The sequence below is a fragment of the Pseudoliparis swirei genome, chromosome 6 (assembly GCF_029220125.1).
Source record: "Pseudoliparis swirei isolate HS2019 ecotype Mariana Trench chromosome 6, NWPU_hadal_v1, whole genome shotgun sequence".
Lineage (NCBI taxonomy): Eukaryota > Metazoa > Chordata > Actinopteri > Perciformes > Liparidae > Pseudoliparis > Pseudoliparis swirei.
In genome coordinates this window covers 25,191,254-25,213,050 of record NC_079393.1, presented here as the reverse complement: position 1 = coordinate 25,213,050, position 21,797 = coordinate 25,191,254, and the positions used below count along the sequence as shown (strand labels likewise).

Genomic DNA, 21,797 nt, shown 5'->3' with positions numbered 1-21,797 from the left:
GTGTGTGGGTGTGTTTGTATGCCTCTGTGAGAATTTTACTTGTGCATGCAAACACAGGCACCATGTGCCATGTGGAATGCTAGTCTGCCGGCTGGCGGCCGGCTGCAAGTGTCAGGTTGCAGGAGGTGTTCCAGGCTGTGTGACCCTGGCATATCTGTGTTTGTTTTCTATCGCGGCCCCTCCCTCCGGGGGAGATGACAGTCCAGCAGTGCCTGAGGGGGTGAAACCTGAGACAGACAGAGCGTAGAAGTAAACAACAACCCCTTTTATGAGGCAGAGGCAGAGGCTGCTTGCCGCATTCAAAGATGTTCTGGTTAGGGCAGTGTTATCCAGCAGTCCTGGGGGGGGGGGGGGGGGGGTGACTCCTCTGGTTGCAAACAGATGTCAGATTGTTTAGAAGGCGACAATAAACATGAATATATATATATATAAGTATAATAATTATTATATTATTATATAATATATATATCTTAAGTTTGCTAACATTAGCCATGACCTACTGGTCATACCAGACCATTTATGGCGGTATTAAATGAAAGAAAATGACAATAACTGTGTTGCTTATGAATTCATAAACCTTTTCATCTGTAATCATTTTCTTTTAAAACTTTTTTCTTCAAAAAGTGGCATTGTAAACGTGTTAATAAAAAGGATTACTTTTTCTAGTTTTACTTCGCTTATTTTTGAGGACAAACTTTTTCTTTAATTGTATTTGATGTGACCTTCAGAAGCGTAACAATTTAAATCGCAGACGCATATTGTCACCAGCATTTGTAAAAGTTAAATCATCGTTTAAAAAAAAGAAGATTATTTGTGTACTCTTTTTATGGATTCGGTGTCAGCTGCTCCCCCCCCCCCTGAATAGAGTTTGGGCGCTCCACTCCATTCTTTTGTTGTCGACCGCAGCCCATACAGTTCGGCCCCTTCCCCCTCGCGCTCTCTTTTTTTTCTCCTTTTTTTTATTTTTTATTCCTCTCCTCTCCCCAACCCACCCGTCCCACCCACCCACCCAACCTCCCATCCCTCACTCCACTCCATCCATCCAGGGTGACGCGGGTCCCTCTCACCCCGCCCCGTTCAACTCAGTCCACCGCCCGCGTTCATTTCATTCCTGCTCCCATTCCGCGCATATTTCGCATCCTTCGGGAGAGACTCTGCGCGCTTTACGCACTACGGCGCCTTCCGATTTCCTCCCCCGACGCGGCGAGGGGAGACCCCTGGAGTTGACGTGAGCGGCTTCCCCCCCCCCCCCCCCCCGCAATGCCTTAAGAGACCCCGATCCGTGGAAAAGTGTGGGAATTAATCCATAAAGAGGCGGATGAATCGAGGTAAGTTCTCGAGGAGGATCTCCTCACCCCACACACCTTTACGTTACTCCGCGCGTGGACGTTTCTCGTTGTTGCTTTAAAAAGCACGCCGAATTGATGTTCTGAAACCGACACGCACTTCTAACCGTTAAACAAGACAAGCTCCTTTTTTATGTTTCGCCGCGCGAGCTTTCAGAGCAAGGGGGATGTCGCTTTCTCTACAGTTGTACTGCCCTCCCTCCTCGTCCTCCTCCCGACACCAGAAACAATCACTTCTTCTTTCTCCTCTTGTACACTTAAAACACGCGCTGCCGGGGTAGTTCCTCCATCAGAGTTGCGTTCACGGACCGACTGACCTGCTACATGTACCGCGAAAAAGAGACGCGCGCGCGCGTGTTGTTGATGTTGGTGAAACATTGTCGCGGCTGCGCTGCCGTGGAGGCGGCTTAACAAAGCTCGGAGAGACTTGTTGCATCGGCGGGGCTTTTCTCTTTTTTCTCTCTCTCTCACGCGCACACGCACACACACACACAGACACACAGACATGCAGGCGTGTCATAGGGAACAGGCCGGAGGCTGATAACGCGCACGCAGAAACAGTGTTTACCCAGCGGACGTTACAATGAGAACACGATCGCACAGGCTGCCAACTGCGCCCCCCCCCCCCCCCCATCCTCCTGTTGATCTTAGAGAAACATGATCATATTAATTATTAAAAATAATAAAATAAGCCTAAATATTTCACTGCAGACGTTCGAGTTGATTGATTTGGGGTTCGGACCCCAACGGTAAGAGGTAACATCAGCTTCTTTACCCCTCCACCCCCCACAGTAATACCCTATAATGTGCTTATGTGTCCTATATAGTCGTGTTGTGTACTTCCTTTTTAAATATCGATTCAAAGGACTGCTCTCGTCCCATTTTTAATAGCCAGAGATCTGTGGTGATGCAGACGATGTAATTATTGTAGAAAGAGTCCTGGAACAGAAGGCCACGGAGAGATGGAGGATATGAATTAAATGGAGGATATGAATTGACGTAATTGATGACCGGAGGTTTTTAAAGAAGAAAAACAACCAGACTCATTTAGTAAATTCTCTGAATATTATTACTATCCAAATGATTTAAAATGTATATATTTAAAAAATATATATTATTATTTTATTTACCTTAATATAATAATTGCTGAGTTCAAAGCAAAGTGTTCCTTTCCTTTCAGTCGGCGTTCCAGAACTCTTACATCTTGAGCTTTGAGAAGGGGTCTTTATTTTTATTTATTTGCTTCAAAAAATTAAATACAAAAACTGATTCAAACGAACAAATACGGTTGCTGATTAATTGTCTTGACTGATTTCAGGTCCATCGCTGCTACCAAACGGTCAGTCTGAGATTAAAAAACAACTTTTAAGTATTTAGGGAGAGCAAATCAGAAGAAAAGTCTTCAATTTTAGTAAGTAGTTTATGAGTTTCCCTCGTATTCTTCCTTTATAAAGAAAGATGATGTGTTTATGTAATTGCCGTTTGGTCTGTGTGTTGTGTCTGTGGGCAGCTGGCATCTGTGTGAAATATTGATGAGTGTGTCGTGGAGGAACAACAACTATGATGTCACTCCTGAAAAATTATGGTTATTTCACATTTTTTAAAGCAACTTATGTTTAAAATCTCTGCACGTCTCGTTCTTTCCATTTGCTCCGGTAAAAAAAAAGAAGGTGTAAATCTGGACGTCCTGAGGGTGTAAACAGGAAGGAAGTGTGTGTGTGTGTGTGTGTGTATTTGTGTGTCATTGTCTTTGCTGTGTCTCGGCCTGCGAGTGTACAAAGCTTTGTCAGTCACTCTAGGCAAACAGCCTCACATCGTCCCTCCACCACCCTCCCCTCTCCCCCCCTCTCCATCCAGACCGTTGACATCTGTTTTGAGTGCTCCGTGCACCTGTAGAGACCGGGGGGGGGGGGGGGGGGGTGTAAGTGAGAGAGAGAGAGAGAGAGAGAGGGGAGGAGGACGAAGGGAGGCGCAGAATGCAAATTCAGGAGTTTGTTCGGAGCCTAAGCAACGCAGGCTGGCTGACTAACGACCAGTTGGGGTGTGTTCGTGTGTGTGTGTGTGTGTGTGTTTGCGTGTTTGCCTTTCGCTGTCGAGGCCAGGCAGGCCTATTGTTGAGGCAGCAACAGGCGTCGGCGGATGAGGACGCACCATATGGCCTCTGTGTGCTTTGGCCACACAACTGCTGTGTAAGTGTGCATGTTAGTGTGTGTGTGTGTGTTCACGTTCCTCGCCAATGATGTTACGGTACGGAAGAGCTGCTGCTCCTCCTTGTTCCGTTTCATCTGTCGTCTCATTTCTGACCGGGGGAGCGGAGTGCACAAAAATCCAGTACACAGATTTCTATGGAAGTCCTGGGATTAGGAGGCGTACTCCCTTAAGGGGGGGGGGGGGGGCATGAAACAATGTCTTGTGACATCCAGATGAAGTCCCATTCTGTTTGTTTGTTCTAAATATTCTGGACAAATCAACAGGTGATCCAGTGTGCTGGAGACTACTACTAATTTTCTCTTTAAAAAAACAAAATAACGCAATACAATTTCCTTTCTGATGCTAATTAAACCAACTCCTCCAGTGTCCCCAGCGAGGCCTGTTTCAATTTCCTGTCTTTTTTTCCACACCTCTTGTCTACATTGCCTCATGTCCCTTTTTTTTAAAATCATGCAATTTCTTTTTGTTGCTCATAAATGTGCAGATTTGTCTGCATTCACCTTGAACTGAGTGGTGTTTAGCACGTGACAGAGATTAATATATATAAATAAGAAGTCAAAAGAGTTCAAAAAGGAGAAGGGAAAGCTTGAGCTCGTATGTAATGAAATTTAGGGAGCGGAGCCGGGTTGATTAGAGCAACAATGCTATGTCGGGGTGCAGTGGAGCGATGGGGAGGGAGGGTTGGGTTTTGGGGGGGGGGGGGGGTGGACCGATGGGGAGGGTTAGGCTTTGTTTAGGGGATGGGGGGAACAATAGGCACCCTCCAGGGTGGGGTGGGCTAGAGGGGAGCTTGTGCTGGCTCGCCCGTCTCGTCTTCAGTCAGTCTGTCTGTCCCCCCCCACCCCTTCAGAAAAATACAACTCAAAATGTATCTTTTTAAAAATGTTTTAATTGTTTTACCTCATTAATATCTGAGTCAATTTGTTTCTTGCAATCCACGATATGTTATCGTTAGCTTACTTTGTCGATGGTGAGAACATCATTACCGTACAGGTGGTTGGAAAAATGCGGCATCCACCGAAAAGATGAAAAAGCCCTGCCTCGTGCCACTTTAGTTTCTCTGCGCCACGAGGATGTTTCCGTTGCACAAAGTTAGATTAAAAAAGGGCCGTTTACCCAAGTGCTGAGTGATTTAAACGCTGTTCGCCATCCCAATAGCTTCTGTTAAACTGCGCTCAAAAGGCTAAGATCAAAAGAGACGTTGGCCTCAGTAGATTGATGATATTGTAAATGAGCATGCTTTAAAACGTTTTTTTCTTTAGGGCCCATTGGTCCGAAAAAAAAAAATCTGCCACATGGCTAATTATTATTTAAAAACAAAATTGGAGCAACATTCCTACTAGCAACATTCTTTTCTTCCATTCCTACTAGCCATATTCCCCTCTACTATTCCTACTTGCAATATTCCTTTCTACCATTCCTAATAGCAACATTCCTTTCTAGCATTCCTACTAGCAACATTCCTTTCTACCTTTCTACCATTCCTACTATCAATATTCATCTCTACGTTTCTACCACTTCTACTAGCAACATTCCTACTAGCAATATTCCTTTCTACCATTCCTAATAGCAACATTCCTTTCTAGCATTCCTACTAGCAATATTCCTTTCTACCATTCCTAATAGCAACATTCCTTTCTAGCATTCCTACTAGCAACATTCCTTTCTAGCATTCCTATTAGCAACATTTCTTTCAAGCATAACTACTAGCAACATTCTTTTTTCCATTACTACTAGCAACATTCCTTTCTACCATTCCTACTAGCAACATTCCTTTCTACCATTCTTACTAGCAATCTCTGCCACCGGTTGGCTTACTCTGATATTCTTACTCTATACCTAACCAATGAAAGCAACGACTAATTAGTGGAAGAGTATAGTCTATGCCTTCAACTGGAGGACAAAAAAGGGACGTTCCAACATCTTATATTTACAGAGAAATGGGCCTTCAGAACAACATGGGTTTCTTTTTTGGGATAAGAAGATCTGGAAAAAGGGGCTTTCGGGCCAATCGGGCATATTTTTCTGATGATGGGAGTTTCGGAAAACTGGGGTGTTTATAGTTGTGCTTATAGTTTCCCATGTGAAACCAAAAGTTAATGTTGGTTCATGCCTTAAATAATGTGGTGAACTAAACCCAACAAAGACATTTTGTTGCCAAGTTTTATTTTGGCAAAAATACTATGTATTTGAAACTGCGACTGAAATACGGAGGAAAATATGTTTCCCTCAAAACAGAATTGAGAATGCAGTTTAATTGTATGGGAACAGTTTTTTATAGGAGACATAATCTCAGTCTTTTCTGGATTATAGCAACAAGTAGATCGATGGTGCACAGCAGCAAACCCGTCACCGGGAAGCCTAAACCTACGTCACGTTTCCTGTCCTCGGGCAGGAAGCGAGCTGGAAGTCTAGATTTCCACTAGCACGACTTCCTTTCCCGGTTGGAGGAGTTGACACAATAAACAGCTCACTCTGCTCTCTGGTACTGTTTCCCCCGCCGTTGTGCTTAAGACCCCGTATTTTCTTTTCTTTCTGCTGATACTCGCTATCATTGGTTCTGTAGCTCCCTGATAACATCGCCACGCTCTGTGTCGATGATGATGCAAAGGGAACGGCTTCTTTTCCCCCCACAGCCCGTAATTTCCTGGTAAATCTCTCTTTTTCTTTTGTCCTTTCTATTCTGTTAGTGCATGTGAATGACAACAGAACACATTCACACCATCCACCTTCCATTGGTCATTCTCGCACAATTACAGTTGAGTCCTTCATAACTAATACCAAAATACCCATTTTTGTTTGAGAATATTTATTTTCAGCCCAAATTGAAGACGTTTGTTCACCTGACTGCGCAGCCAAACTTTTGTGTGACACTTTGTGTTTTTCTAATAATTAGCGATTGTCGGATTAGTGTAAAAGCGTGCGATCGTCCGCTGCCTGCATGCAAGTCGGCAGCTGTCCGTATGTGTACTGAAGTGTGACCGAGGCCTTGACCCCCTCGGACCTCATTTAGGCAACAATAGAATTAGAGCTCTCATGAAGGTAATTGCTAAGATCTAGAAACAAGGCAACATTGCTAAAGACAATAAGCCTGGGCACAGCACCGCAGGAAAGGCAACGTTTAAAAAACACACCTCTTGCAGGCCTAACCCTTGTAAATGTCAGGGGAATGTATCAATGCACTTGAGTATGTCTAAGTGAGACTGTATCAATTGAAAAACACTATTGATTTTTGACTAATAGTCAAGGTGTATAACATAAGATTCGTGGGCAGATCGTACTGTTCTGATAGCATAACAAAACGGTGGTGTGTTCTTTATACTATGACAGTTTTCTTAAAAGCAGATTTGAAAAAATGGTAATATATAAGCTTGCTTACACTAACGCAATATATTGAATCGTAATTCTTGCCAATGTGTGCGTGTGTAGTCCCGCAATGCTGGCTGTTCAGTGATGGCCTACCATAGCATGACTGGGCGATATGGAGAAAATGTAATGTAGCCTCTACCTCTCGACATTGCAAAAATAATGTATGGTTGGTTGGTTCTTCGACAAAATTATATTTTTTACAAATAACCATTAGATATGGCATTTATAATGGTAAAGCAAAATAATAGAACGGTTGGAAAGTTCTGAAAAAATTACATGCACTGTAATGTATGTAATGCACTGTAAAAAGAAAACCCTCACACCATATTACAATATCCCAAATCCTGCTTTCACTTTTGGTTTCACCTCAATTTAAAGAGGCTTTGATAATCTGACTAGCCTGTAGGCCTTGAGATATTTGATCACAACTAGTAAAAAACAGGATGAACTGGAGCTGTTACAGAGCCACGTTATAAACTTAAATAAGCCACTGCACATCAGCATGGGCAGCGCGGCCGCCGCACTCTCTGCCTCCTAACCGGCATCGGTCTAATAAAGCAATACTCGCGTCTTAATGGACCACAGATGGAAAACGCAGTTCAGGGGCTAATTCACTTTTTGTGTGAGTGTGTGGTGTGTGTGTGTGTGTTAAAATGGAGAGCAGAGTATACATTGGCTGGAGATTAGCTGTAATTGTAGCGGGTGGACGGAGTTCACCGTACTCCCTTTTCACATTCACGGAAACAGACAGCGCTCCTCTCCTTGAGTCTCAAATAATAACGCACACACACACACACACACACACACACACACACACGCACACACTCACACGTGGTTTCTCTCTCTGGCACAATGCGCCCGAGTTCACACTTATTAAATGGTGTTGGTATTGCTGCAACCTCCCCAGGCCTATCTGACGACTGGTGGAGGATATCGGTCTCCCGTCTGCATGTACGTGTGATGGTCTACCCCCCCCCCCATTCCTCTCCCCCTCCCACACCAGGAAGAGGCTACATAATGGCTCAGTGTGACTCAGCAACAAACAAAAAAACACTGGTGGAAGAGGAGCAACAGAGAGCGCAGATAAGAGAGCCGCAAAAGCTAAGCCTACTGCCACACATCTCCGAGGAGGAAATAAGCACTCCACTGTATCAGCGTGCAATCTGCGACCAATTACCATGTGTGTGCATAAATGGTAAGAGGAGATGGGTCGAAGTAACGAGAAGCTCTGCCTCCTCGCCACTCTCATAGAGCAAGTCCTACCCTCTCCCCTTTTTCTCGCCGTCCTTCCTCGAGTGCATCATCAGCGTGGCAGGAGAATAAAAGAAGCTGCGCTGCTTTCCCATTTGGGAAAATATGATGAATATCCGCCTTTGTTTTTCTTTTCTTTTCTTTCACAAACAAAATCAGGTCAGAACTAATCAAACCGTCTCCAGACTTTCATAGAAAATATTCTGAATTTTCTTTTTCTCCATTCTGGCATTGTGAAAGATGAATTCATCCGTAATGGATGAATTGAATTCGTGACCATCTGAATAATAAAGAGGGAATGCGTCAGCGGCAAGACAAAAGTCACGACTAATGGAGTGCAGGACTGATTGTTAAAGTCTTCGGTGGAAAAGGAGACACAATAAGTATGTGTGTGATCATATAGCTGAAAACCACCTTCCAGGTTCAATAATATTCATGACAAACACAACTTTGAACCAAACTGGGGCTTTGAAAGTAACTTTACGCGATAGAAAGTTTCCCGTTGATCGCATATCCTGTTGGGGAAATTTGTCACACAGTTGATAGCATTTTCTTTCTCTCCTTGGTGACGTCGTATGTTTACGGTCTTAATCTCTAGTTTTCAAGTCTTCTTCAATACAGCATTGAGTAAAATATGATCAATTTACCCTCAAACCAACCATAAAGCAGGGAATGCTTTAGGGCGGGCTTACTGTGATTGACAGGTCTCCGCCGCTACTAGAGAAGTCAACAGCATATCTACCTCATTCCTACATTGGTTGCAAAAAAAGCCAAGATGGCGACAGAGATGACTACGCCTTAATCTTATCGGCAGTCTGTGGATTGCCTACAGGTTTCTTATGTGAGTGTGTCATAAGTAGACATATTGGATTCAGTTGATATGCTGATGCCAAACGAGCTGCATACAGCTTTTTACATTTGCTCCAGAATTGCAGAAGATGTGAGTGATGAATGATGCTTCAACAAGAAGATTTCCAGCAGAAAAATGACGTGAAAAGGTGCAGGTTTTTTTCACGTTTTGTGTGAAGGGCTCAGTGGGTTTCTCAGGCCATTTGGTGATACATTTTGGTGAGAAAATTAATGTGCGAAAAACACCATGTCGTCAACTCTTGAGGCATTTGGGGATTTTTTAATTTTGTATCAACTAATAAGATATCAAGAGAAAAAATATTGAAGATATATTGTCATGCATGTATGAATATAAATACACCTAATATTTATATATAAAGTATAACTATAAACCTGAGCCCAATTTGTCATGTCACAGCTGCTATATCCATGCCTTTCGAACAGTTTGTGATTTGGATGTGAGATGACATCAATAAGGTCACCCATCTCATGTTTATGATAAAAAGTGCGTCTGTGTAGGCCGGACTACCGACCACCTCTTCCCGGGCGATTAATCCCATTGATCGCAGCACAGAAACGCTTTCATCCTTTTTTTTCAGAAGCAGACGGAGCAGAATGCACAACTCCACGCGGAGTAACCATGCAGAAAATAGCAATTCACATTCAAACTAAGTTGCCTTCTTCGTGATGCTGCACATATTGACACAATAAGAGAAAGAGGTGTCTGTTTTCGATTTTGTTCCCATAGTGACCAGCGCGACGCCCAGGGACAGACAGTCAGATCTGTCCAAAAAAAATAAGTGTTTGAATAACATGAGGTGCAAATGAGGCGTCTGCTGCCGAGGCTTTGAGGGGAGATGAATGAAGCACCCCCTGAACCTGTTGAGGAATCGAACACTTTGGTCGCATTTCCACACGCCGGGAAAATAAATAAATGTCCTTGATGAAAATAAAAGCACATAAATAAACAACAAAATATCACCTCAGACACTGAATAATTGTATTTTTTGGGGGGGAGCTGGAAGGGAACATTAGAACATGGCAACACACTTAAAAGTGGAACCATGTTTGCTTTGAGGATTATGAGAAAATCCTCTTTTATCAAACCTGCGCTCGTGTGTGTGCGTATGTGTGTGTGTGTGTGTGTATGTTGGAAGCAGTTAAAACAGATGCCGTTGAGTGGTCCAACAGAGGAGTGAGTGAAAGGAACTGACTAGCATGTGATAACGCATTCAACTTGTCTACCAACAGGACCCCCTGCTGACACACACACACACACACACACAAACACACATACACACACACACAAACTTAAAACCCCTCTGCTGATGCAGGCACTCGTACACATCTCTCGCATTACATTTCATTACAACCTCACTGGGCCCCGTTTTCTGGAACATGGCGGCCGAGGGCCGTGCTCACAGTCACATCCGTGTAGTTGGCACGTGGCTCTAAAGCCTCGCGAGTGCGACAGGAGCGAAGGAGGAAGAAAGGGCGACACAGAGGGGAGAGCGCGAGAGTCCAAGGCAGCTGCAGGGCTGTGTGCCCCCCCACCCCCACCCGTGTGTGTGTGTGCGCGCGTACGTGTTTGTGTGCGCTCTCCTCTGAGGGCTGGCACTGACACCACGAAGCCTGCTCTCCCCTGGCTGAAGTAGGCCCAGGCCTGCCTGGTGACAGAGAGAGAGAGGTGGGGGCACCCAGGGTGCAGAGGAGTCGTCCAGTCAGAGTTGATTGTTCTGTGACTAATGTCTCTCTCTGGCGTCCATCTGCTGCCCCCCCACCACCTCCCTCTGGCTTCGCGCTCGTATCTCCTGAGCCTCGGCGGGATTTTTCTGCTGACCGTGAAACCTTTCCCTCTGCAATAGGCAGCTAAAAGTCACCGCAGTCCTGGGGTGCATAATTACCTTCGCATTGAAAATGCCGGAAGGTTATGTTTTGATCGCCGTGTATTTATTTATTTATTTGTATGCGTGTTATTCGCAAAACTCAAAAAGTATTGAACCGAATCGCATGAAATTTGGTGGGATGATTGTTTATTATCCGGGGACCAGTTGATGAGATTTTGGGATCGATCGGGTCAAAGGTCAAAGGTCAAAGGTCATGAACAGGTCAAAATGTTCTTGAATCGCATGAAATTTGGTGGGATGATTGGTTATTATCCGGGGACCATTTGATTAGATTTTGGGATCAATCGGGTCAAAGGTCAAGGTCAAGGTCATGGAAAGGTCAAACTCTTTTTTTTACCATAGCACGATACATTTGTGTCCAATTGGCATGCAACTAATGCCAAAATGTTCATAATTCAATGCCCAATCTTGTGATATGCGAAGGTATGCGCTCTACCGAGTGCCCATTCTAGTTCAAAAATGAAATGATCAGAAGTCATTAATCCAATCGCAGAGTTTGTGTGTGAAGTCATTCTCTAAATTGTAAGTCGCCGCTAGCTGCTGGTGGTTTGATATTTCAGGTGGCAGCGTTACTACTTAAGGCTGCTGTAATCAATATTTTTATGACGGCAGTACATCAAGTGACTGTGAGGGCGGTTAAGGGGGGACGCTCGCTACGTAGAATCATCACCCTTACCCTGCGTGTCCTTCAGCTCTAAAGAGCTTTTAATTTTTTCAAAAGCTTTTTTCAACTCATCGTTTAGATTTTCCAAGACTTTCCAAAGACTTTTATAGCGTTGTTTTATTATTTATTATTATATTTTCTTTATAGAGAAAAGGCTCCTAAAAACCCAACGGTACTGAAAGTGCGAGACCAGACGTGGTGGAGACCAAACACGGAGCGAAAGCAAATCTCATGCTGGTATCGGTGTACATATTTGAGCAATGATATTTTGTAACGCGGAAGCTTTTGAGTAAGTAGTTTGTGTTGTTTTCGGGAAAAACTTCTTGACAGCTGCGTGAGAGATTCCCTGGATCTGATTGGCTGTTTTCCTTTGTCGGCGTGGTGGAATCTTGCAAATGCAATCCAGAGCGCTGAAAGGAGGCAGAAGAACCTCATGCACCGCTGTCAGGATATGGTTGACAGTTTCACCGAATATGATGGAAAAAGTTATTTTCTATTGAAGGTTACTTCATGAATATTCAGCTTTGAACTTTTGAACTCACAAAGTGGGAACTGACTAACAGTTGGTGCGGCAGGCTCCAGCTCATTTGAGTGTGATCTCAGCTCGCTGATTGATTGGCTGCATTGTGGAGAATTTCTCTACCTGGATCGTTTGCGAACATCCACACAAGCAGCAGCAGCGTTCGTTTAAAAAAAACATTTGCATGGTGTGGTTGGCACAAGTTGCTTCACAACAAGCGGATTCTGGGTGTCCCGGTTGTTTTTCCTACAGGTTGTCCAGCTTCCTGGAGGAAAATACTTTTTACGCTCACTTCCAGGTTCCCGCCCTTTTTATAGGGCTTTTCCCACAAAAAGCATGTTTCACTTACGATTCACCCATCAATGATTCATATCCTTTTTCTTCAATTAATACAAGCAGTCAGCTAGATCTGAACTCCCTTTTTATTTAGAAAGTGCTTCACAAAGAAATCAGTTTCCAACAGTCTCGATTAGAATATAAAAGCAAAGCTAGGCTAACGAACAGCATCGAGGGCGACCGTACACTTCAGAAAAACTCAGTGAAGGCATTGCACTTGAGAATTGAAACCAAACCCCGCTCATGTTGAAGTGTCCTCGACCTCTACTCGCCCTCTGACCACCAAAGGTAAATGGAAGTTGTCTATTTAGCCCCGTTTTGGTGACACGTTACTGATGTGCTAATAGACAGCAGGAGGGGTGTGAAAAGGTTTCAGTGGATGTTCTGATCATATATTTCCACCAAGTTAACTTCTAGCACACAGTTTTCCCAAGGGAAACACAACTTGCCACTGGGGCTCAACCGCACGGCCCCGCTGGATGAATGGATCCTTGTTTGGGTCGTTAAGTGCTGGAGGGAAGAGGTGGTTGTAAGGGGGGGGGGGGGGGAGTACACTGGAGAGGAAACGGAAATGAGGGGGAAAAGAATAAAGCGTGAAGAGAGGACCTAAGGACAAACTCCCCAAAAAGAACAGCAGATTTTGATCAGGACTCACTGCTCACGAGTGTGAGTTAACGGAAGCTCTTTTTCTTTTGCCACAGGTGTTTACAAATGGACGGGGTTCAAATGTGTCCAAATGTTGCCCGCTGCTTTACAGGCTTCAGTTGCATGTGTGTGCACACTGTGAAGTGTAATTGTGTTAAAATTAGCCAGATACACACACACACTGACATACACTTCACACTGCAGGCGTGTGCAGGCTGTGGCAAGGGACAGTGCATGGGAAGTGTGAACAGTAGAGGAGCAGGCAAAATGACATGTGTTCGCCCAAGGAGCTGGCACTGTAATTGTGTGTGTGTGTGTGTGTGTGTGTGTGTGCGTGCATATGTCAGTGTGCAAGTGTGGTGTCTGCTACGCCAACCTTGCTGTTTACTGTGGGGATTTTAGAAGAATTGTAGGCAGCTGGCAAGCTTCTTCAGTTTATATTTTGTTCCCTTCCTACATCTGCTCATAGCTGAGTGTCTTAGTGGTCTCAGTCTGTCTGTCCATCCCTCATTCACTCGCTCCACTTATGGGCATGTGGATTTGATGTTGGGCGACCACAGCAGTTTAACAAAATAGACAATTTCCTTCATGAAAAGAAGCAATAATTTCCCTCGAGCAGCTGGGATGCAAGCCTACAATGTGTTGATCGGGTCTTTAAGAGCTGCACGGGGAAAATATTTCCTTGGTAAAAAACTGAACAAAACAAAGTCGACTTAATATCAGCGTGAATCACAGAGCGGGCTCCACAGAGGGAGGGGAATGGCCCATTTCCATTATGTTTGCCCTGTTTTCGGGGACTGAAACTCTGGGTTGTGTTTGATCACGTCTGTTCAAAGTTTAAAAGCGTCTGACTGACTGCTATTATTTGACGATATATATATATATATATATATATACATACATATTTATATATATATATATTTATTTATTCATTTATTTAGAGTGGTATCACTTCATGCTGAATCTGTAGCTAGGTTAAATCACCTAGTGTCATTGAATAAGAATGCATTGCAGTGCTCCAGACTGGTGCTTCCCACTGAAAATGGAGCACCACCAAAAAATGTAGGAGCACCACTTAATCGGAATTCAACTCAATAAATACAACACAAAGTTTCCATCTTAACTGTAGTCCTGAAAATAAAAGTTCAAGTAAAATTCCCCAAAGTGAAATAGTGCTTTTTGCACAAAAGACATTACATTAAATAATACATTGTGCGTTAAAGCGGACTGATCACATCATGAGGATCATATCAATCGTCTTGTCTTTTTCGCCAGTAATGAATTCAATTCAATTCAATTCAGTTTATTTGTATAGCCCATTTTCACAAATTAGAAATTAGTCTCAGAGTGCTTTACAATCTGTACATATAGACATCCCTGTCCCAGAACCTCACATCGGATCAGGAAAAACTCCCAAACAACCCTTCACGGGGAAAAAAGGGAAGAAACCTTCAGGAGAGCAACAGAGGAGGATCCCTCTCCAGGACGGACAGGTGCAATAGATGTCATGTGTACAGAAGGAATCATGATACACAAATTAAAACACAGTAACAACACAATCAATGAATATGACAGAGTGTATGAATAGTTGGTAGTAGGCATATTCCACGATCCAGACCTCGATGATCCATCAGGCAGATAGATCTATGACGTCTCATAGGGTCATCGGACCCTATGAGACGTGAAGTCAAAAGGATTCCGGGGAGAAAGCAGAGTTAGTAATGTGCAATCGAGAGATACAAATTCATCCATAAGGAGAGAGAGAAGAGGAGAGAGGTGCTCAGTGTATCCTAAACATCCCCCAGCAGCCTATAAGCCTATAGCAGCATCTCTAGGGGCGGGACCAGGGCAAACCTGATTCAGCCCTAACCATAAGGGAACTATATAAACGAGTGTGTTTCATTGATTATTAAAAGGGAGATTGTCTTGCTGTACGGAGGCAATATGCAATTATTACAGCTAATGCCATATTTTCTCTTCTGTTTTTATCTCTACTCTTTAGGTTACCTGCCGCCTGGTGCCGTTTCTGGATCATCTTGCTTTGTCGACCAGCCACTTTTATTATTATTGACACCTAGCATTTTGGATTACCATTGGCCCAGCAGCAGCTAGCATTAGCATTCAGCTTCCACGTTGTACTCAGCTGGCCGCCGCCACGAGGGGAGTTAATTATTTCCATTAGTGTTACCGTCGGCTTGAGGTTGCCATTAGCGGTTTTAATCCCGTCACCTACTCGCCGCCGGACCATTAGTATTAGTGCTGAGTACGCATCGGCGAGGCAACGTTAGCTGGCAGCATGGATCGCGGTAGCTGGAGCGGCAGCGAGAGTCCAGGGGACGACATGGAGAGACTGAGCGACTCAGGCGGGGATAAGAACATGGACGGGGACCCCGAGGGGGTCTGGAGCCCCGACATCGAGCAGAGCTTCCAGGAGGCCCTGGCCATCTACCCGCCCTGTGGAAGGAGGAAGATTATACTGTCAGATGAAGGGAAGATGTATGGTGAGTAAAGGAGGGCGGGAAGTCAAAGGATGTGAACTGCTTGACTTGTGTTGCCAGAAACTGGGAAGAAATGGCCGAGGCCAAGAGGGCCTCTTCAGACTTTTGGGTTTAACCCAACCAAAATCAAAAATATCCAATTTAAATGATATAAAAATGGAAAAAGAAGCAATTATTTTTACCATGGAATGTTTGGTATTTTTTCTTGATTTACAAAATGAATTTGTTGTTTTAGATATACTATATGTGTTTGATATACACTACCGTTCAAAAGTTTGGGATCACCCAGACAATTTCGTGTCTTCCATGAAAAATCACACTTTTATTTATCAAATGAATATAAAATATAGTCAAGACATTGACAAGTTTAGAAATAATTGAATTTATTAATTTTGTTCTACAAACTTCAAGCTCAAAGGAAGGCCAGTTGTATAGCTTATATCACCAGCATAACTGTTTTCAGCTGTGCTAACATAATTGCACGGGTTTTCTAATCAGACATTAGTCTTCTAAGGCGATTAGCAAACACAATGTACCATTAGAACACTGGAGTGATCGTTGATGGAAATGGGCCTCTATACACCTCTGGAGATATTTCATTAGAAACCAGACACTTCCACCTAGAATAGTCATTTACCACATTAACAATGTAGACAGTGTATTTCTGATTAATTTAATGTTATCTTTATTGAAAAAACAGTGCTTTTCTTTGAAAAATAAAGTCATTTCTAAGTGATCCCAAACTTTTGAACGGTAGTGTATACCCGCATATTGTTCCGACATAACGAGGAAACTCTGTAATTGGAAACGAAATGACATTGCACCGGTTTGTGTGTTTGCTGTGATGTGCCATATCAAGAGACTGTGGACATTTGTTTTGAGTCTTCACCACAAACTCACACAGTGGCGTTGTGACGTAGATCGTGACATCTCTGGGGCGAGCTGCTGAAACATTTGCCACGGTGCGTCGGACCGTGAGAATTACTGGTCGTCTCACGGGGTCTCTACTGTCAGGGACAGAGGAAAGTAATGGCCGAAAGTGTAAAGGAGAGGAAAGAGAGCTGTAGGTGCATCATGTGTGTGCTCGTGCATGTCTGAGAATGAGCGTGACGCTGAGCGAGAGTGTGTGTGTGTGTGTGTGTGTGTGAACTAATAGAGTGATGAACAGATGGTCCTCTGGCTGCCACCAGCTGCGCCTCCCTCCCTCTCTCTTTCACTCTGTTGTTTCCCTCTCCTCCTCCCTCTGTATGCAGAGTGCACTTTAGTGATTTCTTCATTACTCCACTGGAGTTTTAGGCTTCTGAGTATTAAATTAAATCCCAGATATTGGATGTCTTTTTCCCCCTCGTGTGCACACTCGGAAAGCTTGTCTCTGGACCCTGACGGATTTAAACACTCGCTTCATGGTCAAAAAGTATGCTGACACCTGAAGATTTTGAGTGTATGTGAACATCTCCCATTCGGCCACGGTAACGTGAGTGAGGTCATGCTGTTGGGCCTGGTTCACAGTCTGTGTTCCAGTTCCTCCCAGGGGTGTTCGGCCGGGTTAAGGTTGGGCCAGTCAAGTGCTTTTGCGATAAGCAGCTATGATCACCCGTGGCCCCTACCATCTGGTTAAGAGAAGTGAGGGGACGATGATGCTATAAAAGAGTCAAGAAAATATTTTCCTCAAAAATGCTGAATTGTGAACCAACATACTTCTAAAAGTTCACAAAAGATATTATGCTGACAAATCCAGAAGTGTGCGAGATTAGCCACGGACAGATTCTCCTCAAAGGCTTTTGTTGGCAGTGCTAATATACCCACTGTACGCTACGGGTCCAGCATTAAATAACAGCCAGACACAGTTAACCACTAGCTTGTGAACACAATAGGACATTTATCAACTAAAAAGCCAAGAATTCCCCTAATGCGCTGGTAGAGACCAAAACAAAGCTAAAAGGAAGGGGGAAATTAGACACAACTCCAAATGAATGCTAATGTTGGTCTGCTTCTGGACATGTAAATGTCAAAGGTTGTTTAGTTTACGGTTTGTTTCACTGCCCCCAAGTGGCCAACCCCCCAAACAAATCAATTTATGACAAACCTTTCCTTGTGCAAAGGGCTAAGTTACAATGACAAACTTCTAATTGCTTATGTGACAGTCTCAATGTAATACTGATGTCTCTATAGGAGATACATGAGTTAACAGGACTATCAGAAAGATTGGCTATTCCTATATAGTTATTATTAATGGTTGTCACCGGTGCCATCGGGTCCAATTGCGACAAAATCAGACCAAATCAGGCAGCTCACCGTGCTACTGGCAGTGAACACCCACTCCAGGACAATGAAGGGCCAGGCCCATATTGCTGGGCCCATGGGAAGGTTAGGGAGGCACGGCAGAACCGGGTCGGACCCGCTGTGGTAAAATGGGAAGTTTTCTAAAGGGAGTCGAGGACCTTCGGAAACACGATCAATTCTGTCAGAAAAAGACATGGAATTATCTTAAGATTTCTCTCAATTCAAAGAAAGAGCAAACAATCAGGGCATGCAGTCCCTGACACAAAGTGTGCACCCTCCTCCCCCGCCAATAACTACATCCAAGCTCTTTTAGGTTATTGACTCGCCACCGATCAATCGTTCTCTGTTCTCTGCCTCTGTTTACCTTGTTGACTTTGTGTCCAAGTTGTTGACACGTTCAACACTGTGGCCTTATTGAGTTGGACAGTGTCTGTTTTCTGAAGCAGAGCAGCATTCAACATATAACATCTAGTTATGGCTCATTGTGCACACAGCAATACACGGGCTCACATTGGCACTGTCTCCATGCATGAGGTTTTATTTGACTTTCGAGAAAGGACAGAGGCCTCACTGGAAAGAGAAAAAAGCAGAATATGTCTTTCTTCATGCGCAAAAGCAACATGCTGAATGCACATAACCTTGAAGTTACTTGAAAAAATTGTAAATTCAAAGAAAAGAAAAAAAACATTGTTACTAATAGGTGTTTTGTAGTTTCCTTGAGCAAAACATTAATGGGGAAATGAGTGGCAGGTGAGTAATTCTTTCAGAAAAGATAGTGTCAATATTGAATGGCTAGGGAACCTACATGGGTTTAAGCACCCCCACCCCATCACTGGCTGCAGGGAAATAGACTGAAAAAGAAAAGAAGAAGGAAAATGTGCAGAAGTGCCGGGATGAACTTAGTGGGAGAGAAGCGTAGAGAGAGAGAGAAAAGTGATAAATGGATGTGTATAAAAGGGAGAGCCGATGAAAAGGTGAATAATAGCGCTTTTATCCTTGGCTAAGGTACGGCAGAGGTACCGTGTAATGGCCAGTGCCTTTGTCCCCTACAGAAACATTGTATGGATCCACTGGATGGATATGAAAGTCATTTAATTGGTATTGAGCCCTCTCTGTCTCCAAAGATGTGGATCAGGCACATGTTCAAAACAGATGTATTACCGAGGACCACGACACACTGTGAATGGTAATGTGTGAAGTGGCGGAGACCACAGATGTCTCCCAGACATATTCACGACAACCTTATTGAAATGTTTGATCCAATTTTGTTGTACTGTATACAACCTTTGAAGGAATTGTGTTTCTTCATAAAATAAATCCAGTGTTTGGCGAACACAGGTTTTAGCATGTTATACCAAAGGTGCTAAATTTGTAATCCCATGAATTTAATTCAATTCTGTTTATTTTCTATAGCCCAGAAACACAAATTACCAATTCACAATACACATACGACATCCCTGTATCAGGACCTCGGAAACAGTTTCCATCGGTTTAGGGAAAACTCCCCCAAAAAACAGAAAAAAACCTTTCACAGGGAAAAAAGGGAAGAAACCTTCAGGAGAGCAACAGAGGCGTCACTGGCTAACTTAGTCACAAGCTAATTTATCTTACTTAGTCACTAGCTAACTTAGCTTACTTAGTCACTAGCTAACGTAGCTAATTGCTGCCGCTCATCTGGTCTCATACGGCGATTACCGCCGATAGCGCCGCCCTGACTCATGACTTCGCAAAGTGTAGTGCCCCCCTTTCCTCTTGTTGGTCTCGACCAACTTCCGAGAACAAATATCAGAAAAATATCTGCTTATCTAAATCAGGGAATTTCCTTCTCATCAATCACTGCTATTAAGATTAAGTCTGCTTGTTGTTGTTGTTGTTTTTAATGTCTCTAATCTTACCTTCATTGGCCCAAAATCACAGAAGTAACATGCACATTCTATAGGTTTTATGTTGTTGTTTTTTACAAGTGTCGTCTCGCTCAATATCTGCTCGCACACAGAGCGGCGTCAGCTCGGAGATAGAAACGGGGGGTTTGCTTCTGTTCGTCACGGTTAATGACCATCTGACTTTGGCCTTGAAGTCTTTCACTGGGCTAGTAGAGAGAGAGAGAGAGACCGAGAGAGGAAGAGAGGGAGCAGAAGGGAAGCCCATTCACTACGAGAGGGGCGGAGGAGGGCGGGGAGGGGGGGGGGCGGGGGGAGGGAGCAGCCAGAACGGATGGCTGGATGGACTGACCGCGTGTGTGTGTGTGTGTGTGTGTCTTCTGGAGAGTTTTTGAGAAAGAGGGAGGGCGAGGGATGTGTGCCGGAGGGTTAGTGAAGGATGATAATTCACCGTTAAGCCTCCTAGAAACACCAGCTGGCCCCTCTGGAGTCAGATGTCAGCCTCAGCAGCCAGGGTCTGTGTGTGTGTGTGTTGGCACTCATGCATGTACATACACGTGTGTGTGTGTGTGCGAGCGTGCGCGCGTGCTGTCATCAGTGGCAGCTTTTGACTTGCTTGAAGGAAAACACCTGCATGGGGGGAAGCTGTAGATGTTATCAGTCTTAAGCTCCCTATCTCAGTGAGAATTGGATTGGTCAGAACACACACACACACACACACACACATGCGCAAACACACACACACACACACACACACACACACCATCTGCTAGTTAGGGCTATTGTTGCAAACCATTTGGGTAGTGTGTGTGTGTGTGTGTGTGGATGGGGTTTGGCTTTGTGCTGATCTTGACCATCAGTTAGCCAGCTGGCCTGACTTTGGTTTTCTACTCTGGTCGCGACAGAAAACACACCGGGAGACGAAACCAAACTAATCTGCCGGGCGGAGGGAGAACCCGCGCTCGTTAGCAAATTGAATAATTATGTAATTCCATAAAAACTCTTTGGGTTCCGAGGGGTTGCAAGATGCTCCCACATCTTAACACATGTGCGCACAAACACATGGAGTGCTCCGCTTCTCTCTCTCTCTCTGTATCTCTCTCTCTATCTCTGTGTCTCCCCCTGTCCCTCACTAATCTATGCTCGCCAGGTCATGCTGAGTCTGCTGCGCTCCCTTTTGAATGGGTTGAATTATTAAGCATTGTAAGCGTGTGTGTGTGTGCATGTGTGTGCGCATGTGTGTCTGTGTGTGTTTGTGTGTGCGCACGTACACGTAAGCATGGGTACAGCTGGCCCACTGGTTCCTTTAATCAGGAGGACGGCCAGTCCGCATGAATACCTGTATTGTTGGGTCATGTGTATTCAGGGCAGTGGTTGTGTGTGTGTCTCAGGTGGAGGGCTCACAAGTGAAACCTGCATGTCACCATGGGTCGCCTGATCAGAGCTAAATCGGGCGCTGGGGATTGTTCGTCGGGTCACGTGACCAAAGATTGCTTCGAATGGCATTTTGAAATGCGTGTGAAAATCTCACCAGTGTGTCCTGTTCCCCCCCCCCCCCCTTTTCAGGTCGAAATGAGCTGATAGCCAGATACATCAAGCTCCGAACAGGCAAGACGCGGACGAGGAAACAGGTAATGGTAATGATGGGCAGTGCGCGCCCGAAATCCAATCACGCTGTCTGCGGCGTGTATCACAGCATATCACATTACACTCACAGGCGTAATGAGGGGGGAGCTGCGTTCAACGCCAGCGGTTGAGAAAGGACGGCTGAAACGGCTCAACGGTCAACGGTGTTTCTGATGTGTCCTTTTTCTACTTTAGAGTTGACCAGTTCCACCATGTGTCACACGGGGGGTCGTCTCAAAAACTCAGATGTTACCTGTTCTCATATTAGGAAAAAAGACGGTCCCCGTCTCGCTTACACATCAGCGCTTTTCAGCTATTCCTCCTCATGGCATTTTTGTTCATTTATTTATTGCTGACACTGCAATCACATTTTTCAAGACTCGGTGTAATCGAGGGAAACTGATACACAGCA

General features: G+C 44.4%; 1 protein-coding gene across 1 annotated transcript in view; it reads left to right on the top strand.

Moving 5' to 3' along the window:
• Positions 1-1,243: 1,243 nt before the first annotated feature.
• tead1a (TEA domain family member 1a) overlaps positions 1,244-21,797 on the top strand; it is a 36,002-nt gene continuing 15,448 nt past the window's right edge. The window contains exons 1-3 of the mRNA XM_056417480.1: positions 1,244-1,328; positions 15,101-15,599; positions 21,326-21,390. Of these exons, the coding sequence (XP_056273455.1) occupies positions 15,395-15,599; positions 21,326-21,390 (270 nt within the window). The 5' untranslated portion in view covers positions 1,244-1,328; positions 15,101-15,394. The remainder of the gene's footprint in view (positions 1,329-15,100; positions 15,600-21,325; positions 21,391-21,797) is intronic.